Genomic DNA, 27,984 nt, shown 5'->3' with positions numbered 1-27,984 from the left:
AGCCAAAGAAGGTGGAGTCTCAGTGTGTGTGTGTGTGTGTGAGTGCGCGTGTGTGTGTGTGCGCGCGCGAGAGAGGGGGAGGGAGAGAGAGAGAGAGAGAGAGAGAGAGAGAGAGAGAGAGAGAGAGAGAGAGAGAGAGGATGACAGCAGATGTGCTTGTTGCCGCGGCGGCAGAGCACGACAGCCCGAGAACGTAAAAGAAGACTCTTCCATCTTCGTCTTTGCTTCATCACTCCCCCCCTCTTTTAATCTGGAAACAACTTCTTCTTTCTCATCACCTTCATCCTCCTCTTCTTCTTCCTCCTCTTCCTGGTGGCAGGGTGTCAGAAGCAGCGGAGGTAAGTAGGATGAGATGTGTTCCACATTCACTTATGCCCAGAATAGAACGGGTTGGAGCAAAATAGAATAGAATAGAAGTTGAGCACAGGCTGCAGCAGGATGGTCAACAACATCGTAGAAGTAAAGTCAATCGAACGCAACATGTGCATGTGAATGTGTGACATAATCCAGTTGTATAAATTAGTGATGAACTTTCATGTGTTTACATTTATGTTTGTTATTGCGCACTCACGCGCACACGTTATTAATATGAATAATTAATGAACATTCACACACACTGGCCTCTCTAGTTTCCTCTAGCCTGGAAATGACAGTTTTTTTTAAAGCACGGAAAGTTCATTGAGTTGTAACTATGCTCTCGAGTCAATACTTGGGAGTCCTATGTTCTCCTGGCTTGTTTCGCTCTGTGAATCTAGTCAAGGAATGCGACTCAGAGTGACTCCATAGAATCAGAATCAGCTTTATTGGCCAAGTTTGTGCATGCCAAACAAGGAATTTGACACCGGTTGATCTTAGCCTCTGTGCAACATTTAAGTGACTTACAACATTCAGGTGACTAACAACATTTAAGTGGCAAGAGTCTGTCTTGATCAGTTTTAGTCAAAACTAGACAGTTAGTCAGTAGTTAGTCAGTTTGCATCGATGAGTGTCAGGACAAGGCAGCTTGAGTCTGCGCAATCAGTGTACAAGACCGTGAATATAAGTCCATATGAGTCAGTTTGACTCTTTGTGAGTCGATATTTGGCTATGTGAGTCAATGAGTGCAGGTCTATTCCGGTCAGTACAGACCCACAAACAAAATTTCCTGATTGTCCATTTGGCTGCATGACTTGGTGTGCAGTGGGCCTGTGTCAGTAATTTTCTATGGGAGTCAGTGAGTAGGCAGCTATACAAGTCAATGTGAGGCTATAGGAGTCAGTCGAGTCCGTAAGAGTTTGTTCTGATGAGTCAGTGTCTTCTTTAAAGGTCTCTAGCTTTGAGTTGTCAATATACCTGTTAGTGTGAGGCAAGTGAGTCAGTGAGTCAGCTCGTGCGAGTCTATTTGTGTCAGAGTGGGGCTTTATCAGTCAGTAGAGATCTCAGAGGTTTACTCACAAGGGTGAGTCTTGTTGAGTTAGTCTGAGTGTATGCAAGTTAATGTGAGTCTATACAAGTCAGTATAAGTCTCCACAAGCCAGCTTTGCCGAGTCATGAGAAGCTTTGAGGCTCTTTTAGGTTATTAGGCTATGTGACTCTGTGTCAGTCTTTACGAATCACTCTGTGATTTGTGACTCAATACGAGCGAGTCAGATTGACTCAAAAGGAGTCTGTGTGAGTCAATACGAGTTCGTTTGAGTCTATGCAAGTCACTATGAGCATGAGTTGGTTTGATGAGTTGGTTTGAGGGTTTCTATCTTTTTAGGAGTATCGGAATCCGTGAGACTGAGTCTAATCAATGATGTTTCTATCTTCTGCATGCATCCGACTCTAAATGCTTCAGGCTACACTTTTCCGTTTTTTTTAGGGTTTCTATCTTCTACACGTCTCATTTGTTAACATGCTTCCATCGTAGTACTTATGTCTATAGGCCTCAGAAGCATGTAATAGACTGTCTTCATGCATCGGTCTTTGTGTGGTCACGCTTTTGTTTCATGTATGCTTGTGTCTTTATAATCCCATATACATGCTTCAGTCTTCTACGTGCATCACTCGACATCCTTATGCCTTCATGCTCCCGCCTACATACAGTCTACTTGTCTCAATCTTCTACATGCTTCTGTCCTCATACTTCAATCTTTCATGCTCTTTGTCTGCATGTTTCAGTCTTCTTCATGCTTTAGTCTTTTACATGCTTCTGAATACAGGCTTCAGACTTCCACATACTTTTTTCTTCATGCTTCAGTCTTTGTGCTACTGTTGGGTTCAAGTTAGAGGTTTTCATCCAACACATACACACACACACACACACCCACAGCACAAGTCAAAAGTCTGTTCATGAATTATGAATCAAACTTTCAGCCTGACTGGACTCTTCTGACTGGGTGCTCTCACGTGCACACACACACACATGGACACGCACGCACAAACACTGAGTCAGTAATCAGATTACTGTAGATTTTTGAGAGCCTTCCTCCTGAGGCCTCCATCCTTTTCTTCCATGTGTCTGCTCCTTCTCACTTTGTCGCTATTTTTTCCCCTTCATCTGACAGGACAACCAAACATGGACGGTGAGCCGCCGATGCTCAGCCAATGAGAGCAGGGAGCGGCAACAGGAAGCTAGGACAAGTGAGGAAGAGGGCGGTGGCGACGTGGAGCTGCAGATGAAGCCAAGAAACACTTAGAGGAGGAGGAGGAGGAGGAGATTGTGTTGAGCTTGCAACTTCGCTCGCATCATCACAATTTAATACGATCGCGGCCTGGCAACACACACATGCACACACAAACCCACACACCCATTTGGATCTGAACAGCAACTAAGTTGTTGTTCTTTACCCCAAGTGTGATCAACACTTCCTGCAATTGTTTTAATGACGTGACGGGCAGCAGTGATCGGTCCCCCTCCCTACCTCTGCCCCTCCCCCTCATCAACATGTCAAGCCGCCGCATCACCAGGAAGTCAGGACGGGGTCAGTGACACACCCCACCCTACACTCCTAAGTCCGAGTGAGTTTGATGCAAGATGGCGGCTGGCGTGGCAACATGGCTGCCGTTCGCGCGGGCGGCTGCCGTGGGCTGGCTGCCCCTGGCCAAGAAGACTATGCCCAAACCTCCCGTGGACAACTCGTCCAGATCAGACGAAATCCTCTATGTCAATGTCAGCGGGGTCCGCTTTCAGGTAAGGGGGTCAACAGATGGTCGGTGGGTGCAAAACTTCCGTTTAACATGAGTCTCAATGTGCAGTAATTGATTCATTCTGAATGCAGCCACGTCCCTTGTGAAGCATTAGCCTCACATTTCCGTTGAACCTTTTTTCTTTTGAATGAAATGTAGGCAATGCAAAATGATTCAACCCCCCCCCCTTCTCTGCAGCCAACTTGAGTCTAGAGATTCCCTGATGATTTCTGAATGATCCAATGTTGACCTAAATGACTGATGATAAAATCTTTGAGTAATCTTGTCTCACTATGACTGCATCTGCTCCGCGGTGGTCACAGAGGTCTGTTAAAAGAGCAACAAACAGCATCATGATGACTAAGTAACACATCAGCCAGGTCCGGGTTCAATTTATGGAGTCATTTGAAGCAGGATTAGGACGTCAAAAGAAGTTTTACATCTCTCACGGAGCATCTGTTTGATCAACCATATTGAAATGGACCACTGCAAAAATCACAACGTGTAACCCAACTCACGTCCTCAGCACTCTTAAATTAAATCCACACCTTTGTTGTTTGTTCAGACATGGAAGAATACACTGGATCGCTATCCCGACACGCTACTAGGGTCCTCGGAAAAGGAGTTCTTCTACAACGACGATACGCAGGAGTACTTCTTTGACCGGGACCCCGAAATGTTCCGCCACATTCTCAATTTCTACCGCACCGGGAAGCTGCACTACCCGCGATCCGAGTGCATCCAGGCCTTTGACGAGGAGTTGGCCTTTTACGGAATTGTGCCCGAAATCATCGGCGACTGCTGCATGGAGGTGAGCAAAGCCCCTCCTTGTGCATTAAAGAGCTTTTAACCGCTGGCTTTATCCTTGATGCCAAGGAACTATGTTGAAGTGATTGGAGGCACGTCATTTCAATTAAACTAGTGCTTTGATTCCCTCTTGTAGCATCTTGGTGCCAAGGAACAATATGAATGTGATTTGAGGCGCTTAAATTAAACAAAAGTAGTGCATTGCCACCTTCTTGTGGCATCTCGGTGGCAAGTAACTATGTTGAACCTTTGTTTTAAATTAAAGTAGTGATTTGCTCCTACCCTGTGGAATCTTATTGCCAAGGATCTATGTTGACGTTAGGAGCTTCATTTGGACAAAATTAGTACTTTGATGCCATCTTCTGGCATGTTCATGCCAAAGAACTTTGACATAATCCTGTGGAATCTTGGTGCCCCTAAATTGAGGGAAATTGAAAAGCTACATTCAGACAAAAGTAGTGCTTTGACACATTCATGTGCCAGCGCAGTGTCAGGAAACTATGTTGAAGTGAAGTGAAGAGCTGACAAAACAAATGCTTTCCTTAAATCTGAACCCATACTTGTCCCTGTCCAGACTGCAGTACGTAAGTGAATAATTTTCCCTCTTCTCCTCTGAAGGAATATCGAGACAGGAAAAAGGAAAACCAGGAGCGCCTGGCCGAGGACACGGAAGCAAATGAAGCGATGGACGCTCCTCTGCCCCCGCATAGCACCCAGAGAGAGCGTCTGTGGCGAGCTTTCGAGAACCCGCACACGTCCACCATGGCGCTGGTCTTCTACTACGTGACGGGCTTCTTCATCGCCGTGTCGGTCATCGCCAACGTGGTGGAGACAGTCCCTTGCCGGCCTCCCAAGGGGAGCGTCAAGGACCTCCCATGCGGCGAGAAGTACCAGCTGGCCTTCTTCTGCATGGATACGGCGTGCGTGCTCATCTTTACTTTCGAGTACCTGATGCGTCTGTTCGCCGCGCCCAGTCGCTGCAAGTTCATGCGCTCGGTCATGTCGGTCATCGACGTGGTGGCCATCATGCCCTACTACATCGGCCTGGTCATGCCCGAGAACGAGGACGTGAGCGGCGCCTTTGTCACGCTGAGGGTCTTCCGTGTCTTTCGGATCTTCAAGTTCTCACGACACTCGCAGGGTCTGAGGATTCTGGGCTACACTCTCAAGAGCTGCGCCTCCGAGCTGGGCTTCCTGCTCTTTTCGCTCACCATGGCCATCATCATCTTCGCCACCGTTATGTTCTACGCCGAGAAGGGGACCAAGGGCTCCACCTTCACCTCCATCCCGGCCTCTTTCTGGTACACCATCGTCACCATGACGACATTGGGGTGAGTTGCCCCTCATTGCCTCGTTCGCTTGCGTGTCACCATAGCGACCGCGTTCGCCTCGTATTTGTGCGTCCCGCTGAGTGCACCTCCCACGCCGTGCTGTTCGAGCGTGGCCGCCCATCTGCATCCTGCCGCCGCCCACGCGTATACAGTAATCCTTTATAACGACGGTCATGGCATCTTAACCGATCACGGATGGAGAAGCGTACACTTTCATACTTCCAATGGTAGTGAGTCACATCACGAGCTTTAGTGAGTCACGCTGTGTCCTCACAGTGTTTAGTCATTTGTGTTTTCTCGCATGTTGGTGACATGTTAAATTCAGTTAAGGGGCAGAAAAAGTAGTGCCTTGACGCCATCGTGTGGCATCCGTGCTGAGGACCGATGTTGAAGTGAGGTGTGGAGTTTCATTTGAAAAAAATGCACTCCTCCTTGTCAAATGGCTTTTAATGACAAACATCAAGGAGCGCTGCAGACATGTAGAAGGTTTGGCCATCAACTTCAACGTAACATCCGGAAAGGATCGACAGCAACCATCCAACTAATGATGAATGAAATGTGAAGACTTACAGGAATAAAGTCGGAAGAAACAATCGTCAGAAAACGTGACAGCAACAGGAGACAGAATACCCTGGTGCCCTCTAGTGGCTGGAGGAAACCTGTAAACATTTAGACAAAAGTAGTGTTTTGTCACCATTGTGTAGCTCCTTAGTCCAGAGGAACTGTCAACATGAGTTGAGTAGCTTCGATTTCAACAAAAGTAATGCCTCTCATTCATCAGCTATGATGAAGCGAGTTGTGGAGCTTCATTTTGATGAAAGTCGTGCTTCGTTGCCATCTTGTGGGAGCTCAGTGTCAAGGAACTATTTTGAAGTTGGTTGAGGAGCTTCATTTCAATGAAGGTAGTGCTTCGCTGCCATCTTGTGGCATCTCAGTGTCAAGGAACTATTTTGAAGTAGGTTGAGGAGCTTCATTTCAATGAAGGTAGTGCTTCGGTGCCATCTTGTGGCATCTCAGTATCAAAGAACTATTTTGAAGTGAGATGAGGTGCTTTATCTTGATGAAAGTAGTGCTTCGCTGCCATCTTGTGTCACTTTTGTGCCAAGGAACAACAAACAAAGTGATATGAGGATCTTCCTTTTAGACAAAGTCAGTGCTTTGCCACCTTCTTGGTGCTAATGGATTATGTTGGAGACTTTGTCTAACCTTCATTTAGACAAAGTAGTGCTTTGCCGCATCTTGTGGCATTGCAGCGCTAAGGAAATATATTTCACTTAGATATAATCATCTTGTGACATTTCAGTAAACTGGTTATAGCCTGATGTAGTTAGTCAGCGTTTCATTGAGGTGTGTTGATGTCTCTATTACCGCCACTGTGTACTTTTCTGTGTTTTAATCGACTGTTTTCACTGTCTTTGTAGTAGTATCTTTGTTGTATCTAAAGTGCTTTGTTACAGCTGTCGTAAAATGCGCTATATAAATAAAATTGTTTGTATTGGATTGGATTTAATCGGTCTGAGTCGCTGCGTGTAGTCAGGTTCATGTTTGATGTTGTGTGTCAAAGTGAGTCGTAACATGTGGAGTACTTCACAGGGTGCCTTTGCCATTTGTCAAGTTGTCATCTGGAATTGCACGTTAAAGAAGGAGTCATAACTGTTCTTGCAGCGAGTCACAGGTTGGTCAGAAACATGCTCCTCGTTGTAGTTGTGTGATGCTTCAGTGGAAAGATCGCCGGTTCGACTCCCAGCTCAAGCTCACAGCAGTCGTACTTTGACTTTAAGAGAGGCAATTACAGAAGCTTCTTCTCTGAGTCTTATCTTCTTATTTTTTTTGCTGCTCTTTGTTTGCTGATTTTGTTGTCACAGGCGCACGGTATCAGCTTGTCTTTTTATTGCTCTGCTCCGCTGGCCGCCGCCGCAATGACGACGGCCACGATGCAGAACTTATCGCTTGCAATTTCAGCATCAACAAGAAAACTTTATAATGGACCGTAACCTATCAATCTTTTATTTTTAATTATGACTAACGTGAATGGATGGATGGATGGATGGATGGATGGATGGATGGATGGATGGATGGATGGATGGATGGATGGATGGATGGATGGATGGATGGATGGATGGATGGATGGATGGATGGATGGATGGATGGATGGATGGGTGGGTGGATGGATGGGTGGGTGGGTGGATGGGTGGATGAGTGGATGAGTGGAGGGATGGAGGTATAGATGGATGGAGGGAGGGAGGGATGGATGTTACATTTGATTTGAAATGTCTTCTATGAATAACCAGATGAACTAAATATAGACGCAGATTTTCATGTCCGCTTCCACTTTGTATTCATCTTTTTTTTAAACTTGCATTGCCGGGTTCAGTAGCTATCGTGTATGTGTGTGTGTGTGTGTGTGTGTGTGTGCGTGCGTGTGTGTGTATACTTTCCACAACTGTACGTACAGTATATGTATGTGTGGAGTAGTTAATGCGTAATTATTACTGTATAAAGTAGTAGTGAGTGTTACTGTGTAAGTCTGTGTGTTATCGTTAGAAGCAGTTGAATTTTGGACCTGGGACATTTCCAATACCTTTGTTGCATTTGTTCTTCCCCATCATCCATGACGCAAGAATGTTGAGCAGTCAATTGAGTACGATTTAGCTCAAGTACCGAAAAAGTCCAACGTCACGCAAAGTCTGTACGAACGCCAAGCGTGATGAATTTGAAATCTGAGTCGTACATGTCGGTGCTTCTGATATAGTTTAGGACAAGCAGACCTTGGCTGCACATCAACGGTGTTTTGCAAGCGTCTCACCCACGATACACCTGATTGAAATGATGAGGGTCCTTATCCAGTTCCTGCAGACCTTGCTGACTATCAGATTATTGTTGTATCACTTTCGCAGCGAGCGCTTTTTCTGTCATAATTGTCAGTAATAGTTCCTGTGAGTAACTTTGTCAGAATGATTTCAATCTTGTTTTATTGTTACTTAAGCATTTCCTGCATCAACCCTCTGTTGAGATTCAGTTCAGTCCCTTATGGAATTATTTTGTGTTGGTTTTCCGTCGACCTTTTGTCTTCATACACTTTAGTTTGAACTTTTTGACTTGACCCTTATGTTAGCTTTTTCCTGCGTGGTATGTGCATCTTCTGTTTGTACTTTTGCTACTTTCCACACCCCTGAAGTTTAAAAATAACCCAATTTGCGTCCAAAACTGGGCGGATCAATATTCTGGGTCCATTTTCGTTTTCTTTTTTTAGCCTGCAGTTTTACTGTGACAACTATCATTGCTTTTTGCCGTCACCGCTATCATTAGCCTTTGCTTTATCAACCATGCTAAATTAAGTCGAATTGCAAAGAAATGTGAACATTTATCCAAACTTATAGAAACAATGAATTCAAAAATGAGCGAGGGAGAGGGAAAGAGAAGCGGTACTCAGTGAGACAGATGAGATGTGCTTGGCGGTGTTGTGACGGAACTACAGTACCGCCATGTACAATGTGGCGTGCACTTAAAAATACTATAAATTTGCAAATGCAGTATGGCATTCTATGACATTAATCAGTCATTTGTTCATATCTACGAACATTCGCGGATTGCGGAAAACCTATACAGTTACTAAGCAAAGTCCCATTTTGTTCCCACAAATCAATTGATAATGTTAGCAATCATTTTACAGAACTCTCATTAATGCTTACCACTCGCTACCATTGAACTCGAGCTGAATAGGAATCACATATTTTTCAGTCACCGTGTGCAATGTGTGTACACAAACTAATAATTTAACAGGTAATAAAATGCATTGATTTAGCTACAGTTATGAGTAAAGTAACGATATAACTTTTCAAGTCAAGCAATCAATCAAGTTAATTTGTCAATGTAACTCCAGCAACATTCTTGTGTACACATAGTAGTAGATTTAATTGTAACTAATGTTAATGTTTAGCAGTGAGTATTAGTGTGTACTAGTAGGTCCTACTGCATATCAGTGTGTGTTACTGTGCACTAGTTTGTGTCGCAGTGTACTTTGTGTAACAACTGTCTGCTTGTATGTGTAGCAGTCGGCTAAATATACTCAAAGTATATGTACTCTTGTAAATATACAATACATAGCTGACCAGTGTAGTGAAAGTGGAAAAATATATGTCTATTTCTTAACGGTACTGTAGTGTTATATTATATATTGACCAAAATGTGTCAATAGAGATGATGTAGCGCAATAGAATACTGCTGAAGTACATTCAAAGGGTAATAGATAAAGAGAGTCACGTGTTCAGCAGCCGGAGAGAATACACAGAACCAGCATCCTTCCTCTTGCAACTTTCATCATCACATTATCAATTAAACATGGCTGCCAAAGAGGAGTGGGGAGATCTCGCAAAGGGCGAAAGATGAGGAGGACAAGGAAGGCGGGGACTCCGGCGGCCTTTAAGCTGCACTGGAAATTATCAACAAGCGCTCGATACTGACATGCTTGTGACCCACCGCCTCGTAACACGAGAGCCTTGACAGCCTTGACAGTATGACTAGAGAGGCAGAAAAGGCTTTTTCATGCTGCACTTAGCAGCGCACAGCGAGCCATCGACGAACCCATTCATTGTGAATGCGGTGGGGGGGGGGGTGCCGCGGATGTGGTGAAGCTCTGTGCACGAGGCTTTCAAACTGCTCCCTGCTCAGCCTGAAATATGCCATGAAGCATTATTGGTGCAACTGCAGCTCACGAACATGATTAAACTCTCCAAGTTCCTGCCAATCCATTAGTACGCGATGCATCAGTAATCTGTTTTTCTTCTGCTGCTGGTCTTATCCACCTCATGCTTAAAATGAGCAAATCTTTTGGAACAACCACAGTGCAGTACATCTTTCAGAGGTACAGTCGACTGCTCGCCTAAACCAGCGTCCATGTTTACTTCCGTGCAGGTTGCTGCGTCAGCACTAAATAAGGGCGAGGTTCCACCAGGACTCCGTTGTGGTCCACACTGAAGACCTCTGACCCTAAGCAAGAGTAATGTGAAAGGGCTTTAAGGCAACGCTCCTCAATCTTTTCACCACCTTGTACAGGATTATTGTCCGACAATATTTGACCACAAATCGGTGGTGTGCAAGTGCCTTACCACATAAAAAGCACGGTCACAACACACTCCATCAACCCTTAGTTCCATGGAGGAAATGTGTTTGCGAACACCACAGTATAATATATACGAATCCACTGTGTAATGTAACTTTACGAGCGGCGTCACCGAGGTGTCGGAGAGAATCAGGTCTATTTTTCAAAATAAAAGATCGTTTGGATTCAGATGAATAAAACAAAAATAATGCATGTTATTTATTCTTTCTTGTGCCGCACGGTATCAAATGGCCCGGGGGTTGAGTCAACAACAACATGGGAGTCTGAAGAGTCAAATACATAATGACAGCCTAAGGTCAAATCCGAAACGAAAGACTTGAGAGTCGTGCACGACATGAGCCTCGTGCCTGAACTGAGAGCAAGGTCACTTCATCCAACATGACAAAACTTGAAAGTAGAAGTCGCTGTTCAGACGGGTCTGCAGCTCACAAGAGGACTTTTTGCTCCTCTGAGTGGAGTGAGCCATAAATCAATTAACATTGGCTGTCTGTGCTGAATCACGATTGGCTGATAAGCATCAAGCCAAGTCTGATTGGTCAGCTCACCACTAATGGAGTTTTTATTTATTTATTTATTTTTTTCTTTTTCTTTTAAACAGGCCTAATCTGGAATCAGATTGTTTACTTTCAGGCCCATTAGAAGACTGCATCATTCATTCCATTTGTCCCCGTGTTCTCACTTGCTTCTCTCCTTTTCTCTTCGTGTGTCCTCGTGTCTGTCCGGTTCACGTGTCTTTTTGTCTGAGGGTTGTCATGGCGACCATTCAACTCTCCACCATCTTTTTTTTAGCGTTGTTCTTCTAGAACATTCCCTTCTCAGAGTTTCCCCTTCTGTGTTGAGTGCAGGATGACATAATCCCGTCATGAAATATTTAAACAGTCGAACCGGGACGACCCGGCCCGTCTGGGACCTCCCACGCTTGTAAAACCTTTATTTGTCCTGACATCTGACCAACCGGCACCCTCTCTTCTTTTGGTGTGCGCGTTTGTTTGTGTGTGTCACATGAGGATGACATTGACATGATATTGACATTAGATGACATAATATGACATGAGAATGATGTGACATGATACATCAGGTGACATCATGTGACATGAGAATGTGAGGATTACATCAGGTGACATCATGTGACATGAGAAAACAGGTGGTGTGAAGACGACTTCATGTGACATGAGAAGGACGTGATATGTTGATATCATATGACAGAAGAATGACATCATGTGACGAGGAATATGTCATCTAGTCTTATCATTTGACCATATGACCACGAGTGGCATGAGGATAACCTGTGACCAGAGGATGACGTGATATGGGGATGGCATGAGGTTGCATGAGAATGACGTGAAAGGAAGATGACATTATGTAATAAGAAGGTTAATGACATCAAGGTGACGACATTCAATTTGAAGTCACAGTTTTTCATGTCAACATTACGGTCCGCAGGTATGGTGACATGGTGCCCAACACCATTGCCGGGAAGATTTTCGGCTCCATCTGCTCACTTAGCGGCGTACTGGTCATCGCACTCCCCGTGCCCGTCATCGTGTCCAACTTCAGCCGGATCTACCACCAGAACCAGCGCGCGGACAAGATGCGAGCACAGCAGGTCAGGGCACCAGAAGCAAACCATGATACCGTCAACGGCAATATCAACACAATCATCATGTTCATTACATTCAAGAAAAGTTCAAACTTGACCCACTTTCAACCTCACCACTTACACTAGACTCACTACCTGCTCTTATTTGCTCCTCTGACAACTCGACCCAAACTTCACTACTTTCACCACACTACTACAATTGACAATAACTAGACTAATTTCACTCCACTACTCTAACGACGTACATGACTAACTGCATCACACTAACCACACTATGCTACTCTAACTTCATTATTTATATTAGACCTCCACTTTAGTCTCACTAACTACATTAACCAGGGTGTTTGCAAAATAACTTTAACAGCACAATGTTAATAATAAATCTGTGTCACAGAAAGTGCGTTTGGCTCGAATCCGCATGGCAAAGAAAGGAACTACTAATGCCTTCCTGCAGTACAAAGAAGACCGAGCCCTTGGGGTGAGACACACACACGTACACAACATACACGTTTTCGACTGTAGCCACGTGTTTTCACTGTTTGTGTTTATCCCATTGCTATATGTCAAGCTGTTGTAAAACACACAACACGTGCAATTTGTGTTTGTAGGATATTGTGTGAAAGATTATATTTTGTGAATTTAAGTGAAATTTGAACCAATAAGAAATGATAAAAAAAAAAAACATAATGGTCTCAAAAATCACAGCTCCATATGCATACATAATTATTAATAGATAAAATAATAGATTTTGTATCATGTATTTTCTCATTGAGATTAAAGATTTAATACGATCTGCCGCTAATTTTTCAGTAATCATTTACACGGCACGAAGAATGCTTATTGGGCTATAGTTTTATACTGAGTGAGGTTCAGCACTCTTAAAAATCGAAGCAACAACTGCTGGCTTCCAATATTCATGGAAAGTTCCCTGTGTGAATGAAATATTTACAATGTGAGTTACAGGTTTGGTCAAGACACAGGCGAGTTCCTTAATCACAACAGTCCATTTCATACACATCCTTTGACCATTTGGATTTGAGTGAGTCAATTACCTTTGCTACTTTTCTTTTTTTCTTTTTAAAGTCCCAATGATCGTCACACACACATCTGGGTGTGGTGAAATTTGTCCTCTGCATTTAACCTATCCCCGTGTGATTTTGATCCATCCCCTGGGGGACAGGGGAGCAGTGAGCAGCAGCAGTGCCGCGCTCCGGAATCATTTGGTGATCTAACCCCCCAATTCCAACCCTTAATGCTGAGTGCCAAGCAGGGAGGCAATGGGTCCCATTTTTATAGTCTTTGGTATGACCCGGCCGGGGTTTGAACCCACAACCTTCCAGTCTCAGGGCGGACACTCTACCACTAGGCCACTGAGCTGGGTCATATGCTTTCAAAATTAAAAAATGGCAAATGGTAATTTGCACAGGAACTCCAAGTGTGGCATATTGCATCTACTAAATTCACAGAAACGCTGAACAAGTCCATACAATTGAATGCAGTCCATACCCACAATGCAGTTCATCGCACTGAACACTTTTTTATTATACGTGTGTGTGCGCGTGTGTCCGCTTGTGTGTGTGTTTGCGTGTGTACAGGACCGAGACAGTGACAGTGGCGCTTTGTGCGTAAGAAACAAGTCGGCATTCGAATATCAACATCATCACCTTCTTCACTGTCTGGAGAAGACCACGGTGAGTAGAATATGCTTAGTCATTGTCATTACATTACATTACACATAATGATTTAATAATAATAATCACAACGATAGTAATAATAATGACTAATAATAATTTGCGTACTCTTTGGAATGCCACAAGCCTTGGCTATAAAGAACACAGAAAAATTGAACCTCAGTTTTGGTGTTTAATGTGTTTGAAAAAAAATCTGATGAAAGCAAATTCATTTGAAAACAGAAGCAATATTTCCCATAAGAAATAATGTAACTTCATCGTACGTTGCTTTAAGTTGCTTCTTTGATTTTATTTTGTTTTTCCCCTTAATACATATGATTTATACGGGCGGGTGTGTGAAAACAAGTAGCAAATACAACACAATATAGGACAAAAGTGCTACAACCTGCACGGAAGATACGTGACAAATAACGCCACGCAATAATGCAACACACCTTTCACCCCCATAGAACCACGAGTTCACGGACGAGCTTAACTACAGTGAGCTGTGCATCACCGAGTCGGTAGGCTTTCGGACCAGCCGCAGCACCTCCATGTCCAGCCAGCAGGGTGCGCTGAATCACTCAACGGGCTGCTGTCCTCGCCGAGTCCGAAGGCGAGCAGCCATGCGGCTGGCCAACTCCACCGTGTCCGTGAGCCGCGGCAGCGTGCAGGAGCTCGACACGCTGCACGGAAAGGGCACACCTGGACCACCGCAAACGTAAACCTTTGCACCCCATAAAACATTCCAATGATGTTTTACATTGACCTCCTCCCTCCATTTTTCCTATTCCATCATTCAGGACACTGCTACAATCCATTGCAACAAGTTAATAATGTCGATATTAGTTCTGCGCCAGATCGTCATCATTCACACACAGTTGTCGTAGCTGTTGTTGCTGACGCGGTCATTTGTGTGTCAGGCGTTCCAGCCTCAACGCGCAGATCAACCTCAAGCTGAACTGTGGCGACCAAGACTTCAGCGCAGCCATCATTAGCATCCCCACGCCGCCCGCCAACACGCCCGACGAGAGCCTGCCGCCCTCGCCCGCCGGCATCCCGAGCGGCATCCTGCGCAACACGCGTGCCACCGCCTACACCTCTGACACCGTCAAGATCTCCTCCTTGTAACATCTGCCAGGGATTTTCCCATGCGCCTCGCACCCTCTTGCCTGCCTGCCCGCTTGCCTGCCTGCCTGCCTGATGCCCTTCGCAGCTGACAGTCTGCAGCTGGCTGAGGATTGTGGGTAGAAGACATAAACACAAAGTCTGTTCTTCCAGTTTTGTCCTCAGCTGATGATGAAAGTGGACATCCAAAAATATGCAAACAAAGCGGGACGTAATCGCAACGTTGGAACTAACCGTCAATAGTCAACCATAGGATAAAAATGTTTATGTGTGCCGTGTTTGACGAACAAAACTAGTCGACAAATGAAGGAAAAATTCCAAACTCGGCTTCCTTCCATCGTACAACAATGAGCATCTTACCATGCTAATGTGATTCCATTTAACAAAAGAAAACCAGATAAAAGCACTGGAAATAGATAAACCTCTCATGTGTAGCAATTTCAACCGTTAGACTGTTTATTTAGCAGCATCATGGCGGCCTACTAGCTAGTACATCTGCCTTTTTGTGTTCGAATCTTGGCTAGTTTTCATATTGTTGCGTCATATTGTATGTTAGCATGTTCGCTTCATTGAAGATGCAGAAATTGTCCATATGTGTGGATGAGAGTGCTTGTTTGTTTACTTTTACGGACATAAATTGAGGACCAGTCTGCCTATTTGGACAATTAATGAGACGGGTTGCCGGTCAATTGTAGTCTAATCAGTCTCATTTCAAATGAATTGATTCTTTTCAGAACGTTAATACATGATCATGACATTTTAAATCACATTTGTTGTCACAATGGAAGAAAACTGAAGCTAAACCTGACCGCCTGCTAGCTTAAACATTTGTGCTGCTTGTGCACGTGGCCACTTTGACATTCCTCAGTTTCCTCCTCGGGCGTGTATGGGCGAGCGTGTATGGGAGTGTGACAAAGCACAAATTGTAACATATTTTGTAACATAAATGTTTACCTGCACCTGTCAATCACCCCTCATCCCCCCCCAAAAAAACTAGGAAAAAAAAGGTGTGGACATCATCACCTGGTCCGTGCATGAGCATCATAAGACTTTCAATTTAGCCAGCATATTCCCAAAAAGAAAAATACAATGAGGGGGAAGATTCTTTCTTATTTTGCATGAGGACTTTTTAATGATTTTTTTTTTTTCATTCAACCACCAAGACGTGGCATCATTCAGGAATGTTCCTGGGCTGGAATGCTGAGAGACGTCACTACTATGCATGGATACCGTTGTAGGTATTTGATCTCAACACAGTTTTTGTTCACTGGACTTCTTCTGAAGAGGGTCATGATAACAAAGGCTACCTTTAGCGCAAATTTTCTTCAGCATTTGGTTATGCTAATTTACGCTCACGTTTTTCACCTCACTCAGTAAATAACCTCTGCGTCGACTACTAGTGACGACAGATGCTAATGTATGTTAAGTTTGTACCTTGGAAACAAGGTGATCGCAACAATTGCTTACTTTAGTGGCAACAGATGCATATTTGCTCACACAGGGAATACTTGGGGGCATTCAAAATATCTGCACCAATGATAGTGATCATTAAGGGTATTAGCTAACAACAAATTTAGCTAGGATTAGCATTTTGACAAAAGTTGAGGGGGTTCAGTGAACAAATTATTAATAAGTAAATGATAAAACCATGATAAAAGCACATACATGTATATTCATGACACCAATAAATGACATGATAAAAACTCCTATTCCTCTTTTTTTTCAACTTTATTTACCTATATTGTTTTATTTTTCAAACACACAAAACTAAGAAAAACATCTGTATCCAGTCACCTGGATTTAGTTACCTGCTGCTAGCATGAATTTAAGCAGCATCTTAGAATTGAGTTTAGTGAATTATTTTCAAGAACAAATAGAAGTGACGTCTACGCGGACTTGAATCTAATTATTCGCATTACTTTAAATTAAATAAAAATCCCGCCAAAAAGTAACCTATGAGAAGAGACATGACGCATAGGTCACGCCCCGCCCAGCACAGGTAAAAAAGTCGCGCAGTGCATTGTGTGAGTAACTTCGTCGGCAGAAGGACCAACTTTTTCCTCTCATCGCCTGCTTTTCTACGTTTTTATTTTTGTAATGGCGTGGGAAAGATTAAAATCCTGTACAACGCCTTGTGACCTCAGGCAACCTCAATAGACCACCTTTACCTTTTTTAAGTTTTGGGGACGTTTTCTCTCTCTCGCTCTCTCTCTCTCGCGACGTGGACGCGCACACTTACCTGCACGCGATGGAGGAGTACGCGCACACAGCCAAGTGAGGGAGGTGACGTCATCATGGATCCCTTGGAGATGGGACAGAAATTCAGCCTAAGACAAGTAAGCGGAGTGGACCAACCGGTTCAGCATGTTTCTCTCACAGTTTCGGTTTGAATTCGAATCTGATTTTTTTTTTAAGTTTGTGTTCTGGTGTGAGTGGTTTTCAAAATGTTTAGATTTGAATTATTGCCTATACATTATGTGCCTTGGCAATGACTGGCAGTCCACTGTTTGTGTGTCCTAATATTGGCCAGTTCATCATTTGTCTTCCATATATGTATATATTATATCATATTATTACTCGGTAGAAAGACTAGAGATGTCTGAACATTAATAGCAATCTCTAAAATGACAATTTTTTTTGACTGGATCACCATTGCCTTCCCATCAGGAGCTGGATCTGGACGCCAACCTTCAATTTCTACCAGCCCCAGATGTCAGAAAAGTAGAGAAGAGGCCAGTTCTTCACAGAAAACTGTGCATTGCTTTGGGTCTAGTGGCGGCAGCCGTCTCTCTATCTCTGCTGACCGGACTTCTTGTGTGGCGCTTCCACTGTGAGTTGGACCCTTTTTTTTTTCCTCCCCGTACATTTTGTCTGTTTGGATGAACCAAAGTTATGATAGCTAATGCATACTTACTAACGTGAGATTTTTTTCCCATCAGCTTATGGGCCTAGGTTTCTTTCTAGATTTCTAAGTTTTTCCTGACTGTATATTTACCACTTGAAGGAAGGTTGTGCGTACAGAGTTTTTGCTCTAATATTCAAAAAACACTGAGGACAATGGATAAATAAGCCTTTTTATGCTATAAAACGAGGATAAATAATGAGGTTCCCTGAAATGCATTTACTATGCAGCATTATTGCATATTAAATTAAACTGTGCGCAACTGACCTAATGAAAAATAATAAATAAAAGCATACTGTATTTTGAACAAAATGTAAAAGAACATCTTGGTGACGACCTCACCAGCTCATGGTACTTAGCACTTGATATTCCTGGCCTTTTGACTACTCCTGTCCATGCTGCAATTGCTTCCTATTAAAACAATATTCTTTCAACTGCTATGACCACCACCGTTGGGATGCCGCCGCAGGTTTTTCACAGCAACAAGCTACAATGTTATATAAATTAATACCAAAACTAATAAAAGAACAGTTTTGAAAAAAATCAAACTAACAAAACCACTCTGTTATTATGTGGTTAGTGCATCGGGACATGGCCAAGCCACGCATCTATGTGGGCTCTATGTCCATCGCCAACCAGCGCTTCCTGTCAGACTATGAGGACCCCGACAGCAAGCCATTTGTCAAGATGGCATCTCTCGTCAGTCAGCAGGTGAGTGACGGCGTGGGCTCGATCCGAGGTCACCTGTGGCTGACGTTATCACGTTTGGTTTCGCAGCTTAGAGTGATGTACGACGCTAACACGGTGTTGACCAAATACTTTCAAAACTCATCGGTGGAAGCGTTCAGGTGGGTCACATGATATCGTGTTAGCGAAATGTGTTCTTCAACAAGGTGGCATCTTTACCTCGCTGCAGCGATGGCGGTAGTGATTCTTTGACGGCGTACTACCGCTCCGAGTTCAGCATCCCCGAGCCCCAGCAGGACTCAGTAGATGTGGCCGTCCAGTCGCTGCAAACGGCGGCAGGAAGTCAAAAAAGTCGGCAAGGGAGAGTGCTGCCGAAGCCCCAGCACTCGCTCAACGTCGACGCCGTCGTCACGAGAGGTCGGTCCTCCCGCGCCACTCAATTGTCAAACAAGTGATTTGTAGGTAGCGGCATCAGCTGACACATCCATGTAAAAATTGTGTGCAGCCATTGATCCACGGATGACATCATCATCCTTATTGGGTAAGAATAAGATGTGTTCTTGTCACTGCTGGCACCCAGTCCATCTGTTGCTTTGTGTGTTCTGCCAAATACTCCCGATTTGTTTGTCTTTATTCACCATGATATTGGCTGATGACAAGCATTTTGGAAAAAAACAGTTTTAATATTCTGGTCAAACTATTGCTTTTGAAGCTGATATTTGGGGTGACTAACAAGGTGACAACCTGCTGGTTTCCAGTCAAGAAGTCCTTTAACGTGCATGTCCGAGAGGGCGGAGTCATTCAGTCGCCGGGTTTCCCTGATTCTTCGTACCCGTCCAACGTCTACCTGCAGTGGCGCTTGAGAGCGGACGCTGCCCACCGCGTGCGACTGGACTTCCAAAAGCTGATTCTGGAGGACGACTGCCAACACGACTTTGTCAAGATTTATGATTCGCTAGCGCCCATCGAGCAGACCGCCATCGCTGAGTGAGATGCTCCGTCTTCTCAGCACTCATCTCTGTGGCCTTCTGACAAATGCTTGGTGACCCCTGTCCACTTTCATGACCTCATCTTTGTGACTTTAGTCTTACCTTTCATTTCCTTAATCAACATTTGTACAGCTTCAGTCAAAGTGTACGTGTTGTGTTTTCAGACATTGCGGGATTCCTCAACATTTGCTGTCCTTTGTGTCGTCGGGGAACGTAATGCTGTTGACGCTGGTCACCAACAAGGAGAAGAATTTTCCAGGCTTCATAGCCAACTTTTCACAGGTTCCTCTGGAGCCACCAGGTGGGTACGTGACTGTTTTTTCATTTGGAATATTTAGGATGTTGCATTTAAGCTCCATGCTGCCAGCAGACTGTGGGGGAACTCTGAGTGGTGACGTGGGCCAGTTTTCTTCACCGTACTTCCCGTCCAGCTATCCTCCTCGGACTTCGTGCGTGTGGAACATCCAGGCCAGTATCTACTACTCCGTAGTCTGTCCCCTGCTCACACGCACTGACGAAACTTGAAGTGGGTATGCTGCTTGTGTGTGTGTTGTTTTTTTTAGGTGTCGAAGGGCAAGTCCGTCAAAGTCAAGTTCAGCAAGTTCGACGTTGGAAATGACTCCATCGATTGTTCCCAAGATTATGTGGAAGTCAACGGCCGAAGGTTATATTCTCGTTGTTTCAGTCTAAGTTTTATGTGATGCATCTAGTATGTGTTATTACAGCATTTTTATTCACCAAACACAGAAAACAACTTGTATGTACAAATGTTGCTTATATGTAGAATACTTGCATCATGTTGAATGCCCTCTACATACGTTTAAAGTAACATATTACATCAGAGTTAATGCTCCGTGCCATCTCTAAGAAATCATATTTGCATCACAGGCTGTGCGGGTCGAAATTGGGAAGTACAACAGTGGCCAGCAGAAGCAACCTGATGAGCGTCAAATTCAATTCGGGCTGGTCGTATGTGCACCAGGGTTTCTTCGCCGCCTTCGAGGCTTTCATCCCCAGTGACTGTAAAATATATTTTTTCTACCAGTCAAACAGTCTGTGTTGTGTGTGAATTAGCATTGATTATTTGAATAATTGGATACAATTTTATTTGCATATTTAAGTATTTAGATTAAACAAATCAATACATTTAAATGTATTTATTTAAGTATTTAAAAAAAACTTTTTGCCAACTGATTACTGTTTGATAACTAATTAATGATATGTTGGTTTTGTTTCGGAGCAGCTTGTCCGGGAAGCTTCCGGTGCACCAATGGCTGGTGCGTGGACTCCCGTTTGCGCTGCGACGGTGTTGACGACTGCGGTGATGCCAGCGATGAGGAAGAATGCAGTGAGTTTCTATTTAAAACAGACAGATGGGCCGGATCATTTGCAGAAATGTTGACTTCAAAAAAAAAAATAAAAAAGCTTAAAATGTATGTCAAAAATCATGATAATAAAAATAACACTACTTATTTATGCTTGTAAATGCAATTTAACTAATTACCTGAAGGGAGTATCAAGGGTTTGAACACCAAGATGTGAACTTCATTTTTGAATGAAATGTGACCTTCTTTATTTTGTTCGGCAGGCGCCTGTGCTTCCAACGTATTCCGCTGCAAGAACGCTCGCTGCGTCTCGCGGACGACGCTGTGCGACGGCAAAGATGACTGCAGCGACGGGTCTGATGAGTTCAAATGCCAAAAAGGTGAGAAGGAACATGCTTCCTGTCTCATGAATACACACCTGTCTCATGGACCTAATTGGGTCAAAGCAAGACATTTGTTTCATAATCATGTCATAATCATGTCTACTTTTGCACCCCTGCTTGTGATGTCCCACAGCGGGCGCCGTGACGACGTGTTCCGACTCCAGTTTTCGTTGCAGAAACGGACACTGCCTGGACAAAGTCAACCCCGAGTGTGACGGCGAGGTTGACTGCGAGGATGCATCTGATGAGGAAGCCTGCCGTATGTCCGTTTTACAAGCGCACACACCATACACCCTTTCTGTTATGTTACTGAAGTCAAGTCGGCAAAGTAGTTTTGCTGTATGGGAAGTTAAACGCTGACATAGCTTGGCTTTAAAGTTTTTTGAAGTTCATTCCAGGTTCAAAAGCTTTCCATGATTTCAAAGGAGCCAGTTTTCGTTTCTTTTTTTCAGAGTGTGGTTTGCAGCCGTACCGCAGTTCTCGCATTGTCGGTGGTGAGGCGTCGCAAGAGGGCGAGTGGCCCTGGCAGGTCAGCCTCCAGCTGGTAGGCCAGGGTCACGCTTGCGGCGCCTCCTTGCTGAGCGGCCGTTGGCTGCTGACGGCCGCCCACTGCGTCCAGGACAAGGGTTCGACCAGGTAGGAGCAGATCAACCACAACTATTGTGTGGTGTTTACTGTCCAGTTAGACTATTTGAAGATTTAATAGGTGTGGAAAAGACTTCAAACTGAGACCGGATTTACTTTCTTAGGTGTCTTTACAGAATAGTTTTCAGAACGTCTATACATCAATTGAACTATGACTTGTTAAAGAGTCTTCACCAACAAGTCTGAATTTTTCAGAGGCTTTTACAGACTAGTTGTAAGATTCTTTAGCGTAGCAAAACATTTGGCACTAATTGAAATGTTTTAAGTGACTCATTTTAGTGTCACTACAGACTGCGTGAACTTTCCAAAGAGTCTCTCAAACTAGTTTAAGAATTTTCAAAGTTGTCTTTAGAAAGTGTCTGAATTTCTAGAGACTTTGCAGTCATGTTGAAGAGTTTGTAGATTCAAAGGTTTTGAAGTTTGAGAAAAAATATTACAAAGTTTATGTTTGAAAGTGACCAGTAATACACAAAAGGCTTTGTTTCGCAGGCACTCACAGGCTGACCAATGGGAAGCCGTTTTGGGCCAGCACTTATTGAGCCAGCCTAACGAGTGGACGGTGAGGAGGAAGGTGTCGCGGATCGTGGCCCACCGTCATTTCGACCAGTTCACTTTCGACAACGACGTGGCGCTGATGCAGCTGGACTCGGACGTGCCGCTCAACCAGCACATCTGGCCCATCTGCCTGCCTTCACCCACGCACCGCTTCCCTGCCGGCCAGGAAGCCTGGATAACCGGGTGGGGCGCCAGTCGAGAGGGAGGTGGGCAAACGGTTGACATTTTTAGTCTCACGAAAGCATGTTGTCAAATGAGAACTTTGATGGCATCCTTGTGTCATTTGTAAGGTGTGGCGGGGAGTGTCCTGCAGAAAGCCAAAGTTGGCATTATCAGCAGTTCCGTGTGCAACATTGCCATGAACAATGAGGTGACCGATGGGATGATGTGCGCCGGCGTCCTCAAAGGTGGTGTGGATGCCTGCCAGGTGAAGAGTCTTGAATGATTTGTAAAGGATCAACTTTAATGTCTTTATAAATTGTTCTTAAAGACTTGTTGAAGAGTCTTTAAAGAGATTACTGAGCAGTTGCAATGTCTAAACAGAATCTTTACCGTCAACAATTTCTTGTCAGGGTGACTCCGGTGGTCCGCTGTCTGTTATCAGCCCGAATGGGCGGGTCTTCCTGGCCGGCGTGGTGAGCTGGGGTGATGGTTGCGCTCGCAGGAACAAGCCAGGCATCTACACGCGAGTGAGCCGATATCGCAAATGGATCAAGGAGCACAGCGGCATTTAGCGACACAGCTAATGTCACCACAGGAAGTTTAAGAGTTTCAAGTTAAAGGTGCGCACTTATCTACATGTGAGAATTTTAGCAACATATGCAACAGGTCTTATGATGTTGTTTTGACATTACACTAGGATATCAAACACACTAGTGATGGGAAACTTGTCAAAAAGCAACTTGACTTTTGGCAGACTTGGACTTTTTGAAGAGCCTTTTGGAGTCTTTACAGACATGTTAGAACTTTTGAAATTCTTTATAAAATGGCAGAAAATTCTTTACTGGGCTGTTAGGGAGTTTTTAAAGAAACAAACAGGTGAGTGACAAACAAAATACAAATTGCCAACACTGAAAGTGTACCATGTGATCCTACTCTGAGTTTATTACCATGATAAAACAGTGAAATTGAGATAGCTTTACATCCCTGCTCGTTTCTCAAGGTAACACTGTAGTTGGACAAATAAACCCTTGACTCTGATTGTCTTCATACAAGTGAACCCAGGACGGCAGCTTCGAAGTTTGTTCTAGCAGGCTGCCGATTGGTCTGCCAGTGTTCGGGGGCGTTTACTTGCCGGCTCCTCCGATCGGTCGTCATCTCTAAAGCCATCCATTGTGATTTGGTAGTTAACCGTGGCTTCCTCATGTTCTGGCGACTTAAAGATGGTCGCCTGCCTTTGTGAACCTGCCCACCGCAGGAGGAGCCTCACGGTGGGCGCGTGACCCCAGCTCTCCCCCAAAGCAGGGACCAGCTTAGATTGTCCGCCCTGCAGCCGTGTGGTCATCTGGTTGCTCAGGACCACCGCCAAATCGTGCTTGGTTGCCATGGAGATGAGCTGCTGGGCCAGGCCATTGAGCAGGCGGGTTCGCTGACTCTGCAGCTCGTCAAAGTGCTGACGAAAGGGAAAGGCCACGCTGTCAATCACTAGGAGGCGGACCTTCGGGTGACTAGACAGGAAGTCGGGTAGAAGGTAGATCTCGGCCAGGAGCTCCACGTAATCATGGCAACGCACCTGCGGTACACCAAGATGGAAAGTGAGCGCATGACTACATCACCTAATGATGTGAAGTGGATACAGGTTCCTGTCGGGGTGTCACATTACCAGGTAGATGTTGGACAGGATCGTTTCCACGGTGAAGGTGGAGGCGGCATCTCGTTGCTCGGCTCCTTCAGCCAGCAAGGTGCAATGGCGGACGGTGGCGGCAGCAAGGTCCACCACTCTTTGAACCATGAAGCTTCCCTCTGTGTCAATGAAGACCACCTGACCCCCTAGTCCGCCAAAACAAGGGGGCACCTGAACATCCACGGCCAGCTGCAGACTGATGCCACACTCGGGTCACATCATCTGCCATCGTGTATATATAGAGCTTATGCACGTCCCCTCACCAAAGTTGTGTTTTTCCCACTCCCGGCGCTCCACAGATCTCTGTGGTTTTCCCGACAGGAAGTCCTCCTCCGAGCGCAGCATCCAGCCGTGAGGAGAACGTCACGATGCGGTTTTGCTCTTCTTCCTTCTGCAGAAGATCCAGTGCGGTCAAAGAAGCTCCATCTGCTGCTGCTCCTTCTCCATCAGCTCCTCCCTCCCGCCTCACGGCCTTAAGCACCTCCAGCGCCTCCTCTTGGCTCAGACCTGCCTCTGCAACAAAGAGGTCAGGTCCCGGAATATATAATTTTTGTGAAGAAAACAGGTGCAGATTTTACTATAAGGTCACAACCTCTCGCTCTGTCTGTGAAACGAGAATTTACCTCGACTAAGCTCGAGTGCGCTGACTTGCATGACGTCATCCAGCATCTGAAACCCTGCGTTGAGGATTTTGACTTTGACCTGTGGACTCAGTCGCAGAGTGGACACTGGTCTCTGCATCCTGTTTCCCTTCTAAACATTAGCTTCTGGCGTTTAGAATCTGCCACTTCAAGACAATCGACGTGGACAGCCTCGACACAAACGCCTGGTAATTAAAAAAAACACCCATAGTTAACTTCTGAGACCTTCCAAAATGATTTGCAGAAAAAGCAATTGAACATTCCCGCGCAGGTAAGGTCGCATATTGGTTCGCGCATGGCGACACAAAAACGGGGACAATTCACTTCCTGTAACATGTGCGACTTCAAAATAAAAGCTGGTTTTTTTTTTATCTTAAAAAAAGAAAAGAAAAAAGGATGCATTAAATAGTTATAAGTTGTATTCGTCTTTAAAAATCAGCACAGAACTTACATTAAGTCCTTTAGTTCTATAGAAATGTTGCATATTGTGTAGAGGTGGCCTAACCCTTTTCTCAAACAATAGATTTCACAGTTTTCTTTAATGGAAAGCTACCATCAAAATAAAATCACTTTTAGTGTTTTAATACGAAGTCGGCCGATTTAACAGGAAGTGAGTAATCGTCACCACTTTGTCGTCACTAACATGCGACCTCTTTTGCACGTGAAGAAGGAGTTTTTATGGTGAGTTTATTTGATTAGTGGTACTTAGGTCTATGTACATTCATTATTTTTGGAAGAAAAATCCTACCGCTTACGTAGACGTCCACGCAAATCTAACGGAGGCAATATCGTCTCGATTTTGTACCCGTAAATACATTCACCTGCTTTTTCTACGTCCTGCTCATTGTTGCATTACATTAGTTTAAAACATTTGCTACAGTATAACTCACACCACAAAAAGTATTAATATCATAATAATAGCTGTGTAAAACTAAGGGTTGACATGTTTTCAACAAACGTACAATTGTTTCTTCAAGTGTACTATACGCGAGGAGCTATCGGTTATTTTTAAACCAAATATTTTTAATTCTATGAATAGAGATGGACAAGGTGAAGACGACGGCCGCACAATTAGAAGTGGAAGAAGGGAAGATGATGACAGCTCAAAGGGAGGAGGAGAGGAACTCTACAAATGAAGAAGGTGAAGAGGATAGAGATACTACAGCGGAAGAAGAGAAGACCACAATTCAAGAAGGCGAGGAGGAAGATGGGAAGCTCTCAAGTCAAAAAGAAGAAAAGCGAAAAAAACCAATACTGAAAGGGCTGGCAAAGACTTCCTCTTCCACGGATAAAAAGTGTCTTCCAGGAATTATTTACCTGGGTCATATTCCTCCAAGATTCAGGCCTAAGCATATGAGAAATCTTCTGGCTGTTTACGGCGAGATCGGCCGGATCTTCTTGCAACCTGAAGGTAGGATTCAGTTATGTTTTGATTTTATTACCGTTAATTTGAGTTTTTTTTTTTTAATGCAGCGTTTGTTTTTGAAGGTGTCTCTCCGCTGACTAAAGAATGACAATGAGAGGATTTCAAAAGTTGTGTTGAGAACATAGCAAGTTTCTTGCTGTAGTTCAGCAACCTCCCCAACTCCTCTGACTGTGTTTCACGTTGGCTTTAGCGCCTGACGGTTGAACATAAACAAACCGCTGCGATTTCTGTTAATCAGTTTTTGTTGGCGGGGAATGATCCCATTCAGTCCTCTCGCCATGTCCTTTTCGCGGTTTTCTTCATCTGACTGTGTTGTGTCGCCGTTCGTGGAGATGGCCAGGTGAAAGGGAAGAAGAAGCGCTCGGGCTGCAAGAGGAGCGGCTTCACCGAGGGCTGGGTGGAGTTCCGTGACAAGCGTGTGGCTAAACGCGTGGCGGCGTCTCTTCACAACACGCCCATGGCGACACGTAAACGCCAGACCTTTGTGTCTGACCTCTGGTGCATCAAGGTACGGCGACCGCTCGACATTCATCGTGGCTAACAGCTAGCTAACAGCAGGTCTTTGCCTTGGCAGTACCTACACAAGTTCCAGTGGACGCACCTGAGTGAGCGGCTGGCCTACGAGCAAATGGTTCTTCATCAGCGCCTCCGCACCGAAGTGTCGCAGGCCAAGCGGGAAACCAACTTCTACCTGGAAAATGTAGACAAGAGCGCTCACATAGATAAAGAGAGCAAGAAGGGCAAGCGGAAGAAGATGGACGCACAGGAGCACGTGAGTTACCCGCATGCGCACACACACAGACTTTCTGCGTTTTTCACTCACTTGTGCGCGCATCTCCCTCCTCATCTTGTATTATTTTATTCCTGTCTTCCTCTTACATTTTCTTTTTCCCCCTCTCCTTGCCATTTCTTTTCTTTTCCTCTCTCTATCTGTGTTGTTTTTCTGTGTATCACACTTGTTCTTTCTCTCTTTCTTTTTCTCAGTTGTTTCCCTTCTCACTCTTCTGTCTTGTACTTCCCCCCTCTTTTTGTTTCTTTTTCCTCTCTTTTTTTCATTTTATTATCTTGTTACACCCTCTTGTGCTCTCATTTCCCGCTCTTTGTATCGCTATTTCACTGCAAGCCAAGACACGCTACATATTCACACCGTAATATTGTTTGTAGAAGAAAGAGCAAACGTGGGACTACACACAACGCCAGACAGAGGAGGAGATCCAAAGAAAGAAAAAGAAGAATAAAAAGACAATGATGACTATGATGAACTCTGTCAGCAAAAAGCAACAAGACAAGGACCGCCTGCACCAGCTCAAGAGCCAATCAAACGTCTCCTTGTTGGCGAAGATTTTTAACTCCCAACAGACTTGATCTGGTCAAGGAATAATGGTGTGACAAAAAAAATCAACACTTGGTGTCTGATTAATTTAGTAAATCATAATGATTAGCCTGCCAGTCAATGTTATCTCTATAGCGTGCAATCCGTTTCATGCACGGCGGCCATTAATCCGAGCAACAGAAAACTCAATTAACTTGACTGTGTCAGTGATCATGTTGAGTATGAATTTTTACAATGTCTATTTTTCAAACAAGTTCCCTGTTAAAATGAAACAGCCCATGTTTTGTCTTGCTTGGAAGCGATTTACTTCATCAACAAGGCATTCTAACTGCTGTGTGGGCTAAACAAGGACAAATATATTAAAACCATAAATCCTGCTTTCTCAATGACTTTTCCATTTGTAAATAACAAGGTCTCAACTTGTGGCAGCCAGAAGTCATGGTTAAA

The 27,984-nt window shown here is 44.4% G+C and overlaps 4 protein-coding genes across 6 annotated transcripts; 3 read left to right on the top strand and 1 right to left on the bottom strand.

The window, feature by feature from the left end:
• Positions 1-76: 76 nt before the first annotated feature.
• On the top strand, positions 77-16,513 carry kcnd1 (potassium voltage-gated channel, Shal-related subfamily, member 1). The gene is made up of 9 exons (XM_061301919.1): positions 77-338; positions 2,529-3,154; positions 3,716-3,961; positions 4,576-5,288; positions 11,854-12,016; positions 12,405-12,488; positions 13,606-13,701; positions 14,151-14,401; positions 14,604-16,513. The coding sequence occupies exons 2-9, from the start codon at positions 2,999-3,001 to the stop codon at positions 14,809-14,811; spliced, it is 1,917 nt and encodes a 638-aa protein (XP_061157903.1). The 5' UTR covers positions 77-338; positions 2,529-2,998; the 3' UTR covers positions 14,812-16,513.
• A 293-nt stretch (positions 16,514-16,806) lies between these two features.
• LOC133169521 (suppressor of tumorigenicity 14 protein homolog) lies at positions 16,807-23,494 on the top strand. 2 transcript variants are annotated; one of them, XM_061301796.1, is made up of 18 exons: positions 16,807-17,144; positions 17,476-17,638; positions 18,291-18,421; positions 18,488-18,558; positions 18,627-18,814; positions 18,903-18,938; positions 19,156-19,384; positions 19,551-19,687; positions 19,757-19,854; positions 19,950-20,050; positions 20,275-20,408; positions 20,630-20,734; positions 20,975-21,091; positions 21,228-21,353; positions 21,547-21,730; positions 22,229-22,500; positions 22,585-22,721; positions 22,867-23,494. In XM_061301796.1, exons 1-18 carry the CDS (start codon positions 17,103-17,105, stop codon positions 23,026-23,028), a joined length of 2,433 nt encoding a protein of 810 aa, XP_061157780.1. In that variant the 5' UTR covers positions 16,807-17,102; the 3' UTR covers positions 23,029-23,494. The 2 variants fall into 2 exon arrangements, with proteins under 2 accessions (XP_061157780.1, XP_061157771.1); XM_061301787.1 differs by having other exon boundaries at positions 19,754-19,854.
• rad51c (RAD51 paralog C) lies at positions 23,372-24,902 on the bottom strand. The gene is made up of 4 exons (XM_061302481.1): positions 24,761-24,902; positions 24,401-24,650; positions 24,117-24,333; positions 23,372-24,026 (listed from the first exon to the last, which is right to left on the bottom strand). Exons 1-4 carry the CDS (start codon positions 24,876-24,878, stop codon positions 23,541-23,543), a joined length of 1,071 nt encoding a protein of 356 aa, XP_061158465.1. The 5' UTR covers positions 24,879-24,902; the 3' UTR covers positions 23,372-23,540.
• Positions 24,839-27,914, top strand: abt1 (activator of basal transcription 1). Of its 2 annotated transcripts, none has more exons than XM_061302578.1 (5): positions 24,839-24,966; positions 25,818-26,189; positions 26,537-26,712; positions 26,779-26,976; positions 27,369-27,914. In XM_061302578.1, the coding sequence occupies exons 2-5, from the start codon at positions 25,820-25,822 to the stop codon at positions 27,567-27,569; spliced, it is 945 nt and encodes a 314-aa protein (XP_061158562.1). In that variant the 5' UTR covers positions 24,839-24,966; positions 25,818-25,819; the 3' UTR covers positions 27,570-27,914. The 2 variants fall into 2 exon arrangements, with proteins under 2 accessions (XP_061158562.1, XP_061158554.1); XM_061302570.1 differs by lacking the exon at positions 24,839-24,966 and adding an exon at positions 25,314-25,459.
• Positions 27,915-27,984: the final 70 nt, after the last annotated feature.

Source organism: Syngnathus typhle, linkage group LG2, assembly GCF_033458585.1.
Source record: "Syngnathus typhle isolate RoL2023-S1 ecotype Sweden linkage group LG2, RoL_Styp_1.0, whole genome shotgun sequence".
NCBI classification, from domain to species: Eukaryota; Metazoa; Chordata; class Actinopteri; order Syngnathiformes; family Syngnathidae; genus Syngnathus; species Syngnathus typhle.
This window is presented reverse-complemented; position numbering and strand designations above follow the sequence as displayed.